This window comes from Eurytemora carolleeae, unplaced genomic scaffold (assembly GCF_000591075.1).
Source record: "Eurytemora carolleeae unplaced genomic scaffold, Eaff_2.0 scaffold1759, whole genome shotgun sequence".
NCBI classification, from domain to species: domain Eukaryota; kingdom Metazoa; phylum Arthropoda; class Copepoda; order Calanoida; family Temoridae; genus Eurytemora; species Eurytemora carolleeae.
Genome location: NW_019397648.1, coordinates 1 through 4,148, shown reverse-complemented (window position 1 = coordinate 4,148; position 4,148 = coordinate 1). Strand labels below are relative to the sequence as shown.

Genomic DNA, 4,148 nt, shown 5'->3' with positions numbered 1-4,148 from the left:
AATAAATGAGAGTGCATATCTATGCAGTGTGCATCAAGGTAGAAAAATCTTGTTAATGGTAAAAATCAAGGTTTGGCGGATATTGTTGATTAGGAAACCAGTATTTCAACACTATGTAACGATGCAGAACCACGGATATCATTAAAACAAACCAGAATCAGATTATTGTAAAATACGACTCAAGGTTTTCTTATCTTGATCCTATGTAACTAAAGGGCAAGGGGCTTCCGGAATCCTGTCATTTTAAACCCAAATTGAGAATTTTTTAAACTTCGGTTTATATTTTCAGAAGGCTTTAAATAAGTTTGAGAGTCTTGTATCCATACATCAGAAAGAGAGAGAAAAAAGTGCAAGGTTTAATTTTAGTTCTAGTTGATAGTTTAAAAAACTTTTCCAGCCTACCTTCATAGTTCTAGTATACATATTTGACCCCCTGCTATTCATAAACCTGTAGAATAAGGAAACAGTGTTTTACTCTGTGCCCCCCTGCAGCAAGGTCAATTGTTAGATTGAATGTAGAATGAGAGGTTTAAACTAGATAGACTGGGATATATAGACAAGATGAATATTAGATGAAGGATGAGAAATTAACAAGTTCTAGGCTGTCTAGACAAGTCGAAATCAAGGCCAAAACATCTTCAGTTTTAAATTTTAATATTTGGTCCAAATATAGATTTACTTTTTGGTTTTCTCCGGTGGGACCCATACAACCGTGGAAAAGAAAGACGACCTTTAAGCAATCCTAAGTGTATTTTATGTTGTTATTAACAAATAGTTTTACCCAAATAGATTCTAGTACAATAGATGGCAACGTAGTATTTGTACACTCTCACTACAGCTGTATTCTGACGTCACAAGTGCCAATTCAGTTCTTGTGTAAGACAAAATTATTAATAATAGGGATAATTTTGTCTTAAAATGTGTAAAATAAATGCACTTTTATGTGTTCTTTAGTTTCTGTTTTTACACTTTTTTATTTAATCTTGGAAAACTTGTCAACTAATTTGAGAACATTACGTTATATTTGACTCTATTCTATTTGGTTTTACTAGTAGCTTGAAAACCAACTTGTTTAGTGAAATGGATCTGTGTGACGAGTTTCATGTTGATTGGACAATTCAAAGTCTTAACTTTTATGCGTCTTCCTATTTCATTGTTTTATAGGTCTCACTGTAAATACTTCTAAATATGAAAGAATAAATGTTAGAACATATTTTGTGGCATTATTTATGGAAACCTTGGAATTTTGAAATTAAAAATAATCTAATTTAAATTTTTTTCAATAATCTAATAATCTATCTATTTTTGGTTTACAGGGATTCGTGAAACATAAGTTACTCTTATCTTGAGTTTGTGAGCTATATAATACATGTTTAAACATTTGTTTGCTCCTTTTAACAAAGAACATGACCATGGCCCTGAATCATGATCACGTTGGGTAAATTCTGGAATTTTTAACGAGTTGTCCGGTTTTTTTTTACCCTAAACATTTACAAAAGTGCTGAAATTATTATTTTTCAAAAAAAAAATCAAGTGGTTTAATTTGTAAGTATATCAATAAGAATGGAAACCACAGCTTATGTTGGCCAGAAATTGAGTCTTTGTTAAAACTCTGATTTTCTAATCCTTGTAGCTTCGAAACCCACTGCGGTAGACCTTACATAATACAAACTAGGAATTCTAGATCAAATAATCTTTGGTTGAAATATCGAAGGCTTACAACATCAGGTTGCAAAGATTTGGGAAAGCCAAAATTTGAGATTTGGGAAAGACTCAATTCTTTTGATATAAGAGTAAAACTGATCATTAATTTTTTGATCATTAATTTTTAACAATTTTCAAAGTTTATCAACATACTCTCTCTACACAAAGCATTAAGTAAAAACATGTCATTTAAATAGTCTTTATTTATAGTGAAATAATCGATATTTAACTTAATATATATTTGGAAATAACACTGTATTGATATTCTACACTAGAGTTGATTGTCCCTCGAAATTAGTGAAAAAAGATTTATAATCCTGGTTCGATGATGAATGATAGGAGTGTCGGGATTGGGTGTGTCCGACGCTTTCATTATTTCTCTGCCTCAATTTCGGCTCCTTTGTTGAGAAATCGTATCGGAGAGAGATGGGTTCAACCATAGGACGAGATTCATTTCTTATTGGTCTCCGGTCCACCCTGAGCAGGTTTAAACTCTCCAGTTTGGGTTTGGAAGAGAAACTGGACCGTCTAAGATCTGAAGGTTTAATGACTGGGTTTAGCTGTATCCTGGAGCTGGTAGAGCACAAGGGTTGCTTTGTCCCAACTACTGGTTTCAAATTCTCTCCTTGTTTCTCAAAGTTCAAGGTTTTGTCCTGCTGAGACACCTTGGAGACGAGTAAACTGAGATCTGTTTGTGTTGTTTTACACTCAAGCTGTCTTCTCCGCTCCTTACTTGGCTCCGGGGGACTGGATAAAGATTCACTTAATTTAAATTTATTTAACGCAGATTTAAAGGAGTTGGACGGGACTGACTCTTCGGCCGTGTCTCCAGATATACGTTCAACTGCATGATTGGGTTTAGATGATTTCTCAGGTTCACTATTTACACTGTTCAAGGCAAAATCCCGAAGGGAATGAAGTCTATCTTCACTACCAAACAGTTTTTTCAAGGGTTGTCCCTCACTCCTTCGGTACTTTAGACTAGGCCCGTGACGGGATGCAGGACGAACATGGAAATCTGAGTTTGAGAGAAGAGAGAAGGAAGAGGAGGAGAGGGATGAAGTGATTAAACTCTTCGCAGTAATTTGATTCTGGCAGGACGGAAACTCTTCCTTCCCTCTGTATTCAGAATTAAGGTTGCACTCGGGGAAATTTGATATTTCCGGAAGTTCAACATCATATCTTCTAAACTGGGACTCAGGACGGAGAGGTGTAGAAGAACTAAAGCTCGGAGACACTCTAGGAGATGCATGGGAGGAGGAGGAGGAAGAGTCAATGGAGCAGGATAGATTCGTTTCAAACCCGGAGTCTACAGAGTTTTTTCTCTCAGCAGATTTACTAAGTAGGACGGAGTGAGGTCTGGTCTCATCCCTGAGTTCCAGGTTGGCTAACCTAGACTTCAGGTTGCAAGGTTTAGGACACTCCAGGGGTTTCAGGAAATCTGTAAATCCAGAATTGTTTGGTTCACTGCTCAAATTTAATTTAGTTGGATGGTTCACAGCTGTGGACAGAGACACTGGGGAGGTATAAAGAGAGGACTGATCTATAGCAGTGGTGGAGGAGGAGGAGTAGGAGGAGGGGAGGGACGGGGATTGATTGGCTGAAAGGGAGAATGAACGGGTGGGAGAAGAACTGAGGTTGGATGAACTATTGAGATTGATCTTGGATAGGTTTTGAGCTGGAGATGGTGGATTATTGGTTGCAAGTTTACTGTAGAATTCGGATAAATAAAGAAGGATGGATCTACGGTCTGGAGAAGCACAGGTTGCCATATCTATAGGATCCAGGAGAGCAGGGATACCCAGTTTACTCTCTGCAATGTTAAATGCAAGCCTGCAGTTCTCTTCAATGTTGTCAGAAACCAAGGAGTGAAAATCTATAAGCTCTGGGTGAAAATGATGAATGATTGCGCAGAAAGCTAAACCATCCTTAAACGATGTTGTCATATTCACAATTCTTACTCCAGGATACCCTGCAGTTACACGTTTACTCCACACTTCAAGTGCTGTTGTTCCTCGGACTACCATGGTTCGTCCGTCTCCTGTCAAGATCAAAAGGAAACTGATTACTTCTCTGAGGCTGAGCGCACCCACTTAGTTAAAGTAGGGAACTGAACTGAGGCATGCCGCATGAGCCGAGTGCAGCTTAAAGTGCAGGGTCAGAGCCTATAATTGTGTACCGGACCGGAGGATTATAATTTACCGACCCGTCACGATTCACCTGTATTCCGACATAATTCCACTTCTGCTCCAGTATACTTTGAAATTATTTTGTACCGTCTCGGCTCTTACCAGGAATATTTAGAACCGGACCGACCTGAGAAGGACTGGACTATTGGTTGATTAGTCCAGTGGAGCATCCTTTCCTTGTCCCTGAAACAAACCAGACACTTTCAGCACAAACCTTTCATAGGGGGAGTAATTGTATGGCCAGCTGGTAAGGGG

The 4,148-nt window shown here is 38.1% G+C and overlaps 1 protein-coding gene across 1 annotated transcript; it reads right to left on the bottom strand.

Moving 5' to 3' along the window:
- Positions 1 to 1,889: 1,889 nt before the first annotated feature.
- On the bottom strand, positions 1,890 to 3,831 carry LOC111715328 (F-actin-monooxygenase mical2). Its single transcript, XM_023490650.1, has one exon. The coding sequence runs from the start codon at positions 3,729 to 3,731 to the stop codon at positions 1,971 to 1,973; it is 1,761 nt and encodes a 586-aa protein (XP_023346418.1). The 5' UTR covers positions 3,732 to 3,831; the 3' UTR covers positions 1,890 to 1,970.
- Positions 3,832 to 4,148: the final 317 nt, after the last annotated feature.

Coding starts and splice junctions, on each gene's coding strand:
- LOC111715328 (XM_023490650.1), bottom strand. CDS start 3,731: ATGGTAGTCCGAGGAACAACAGCACTTGAAGTGTGGAGTAAACGTGTA.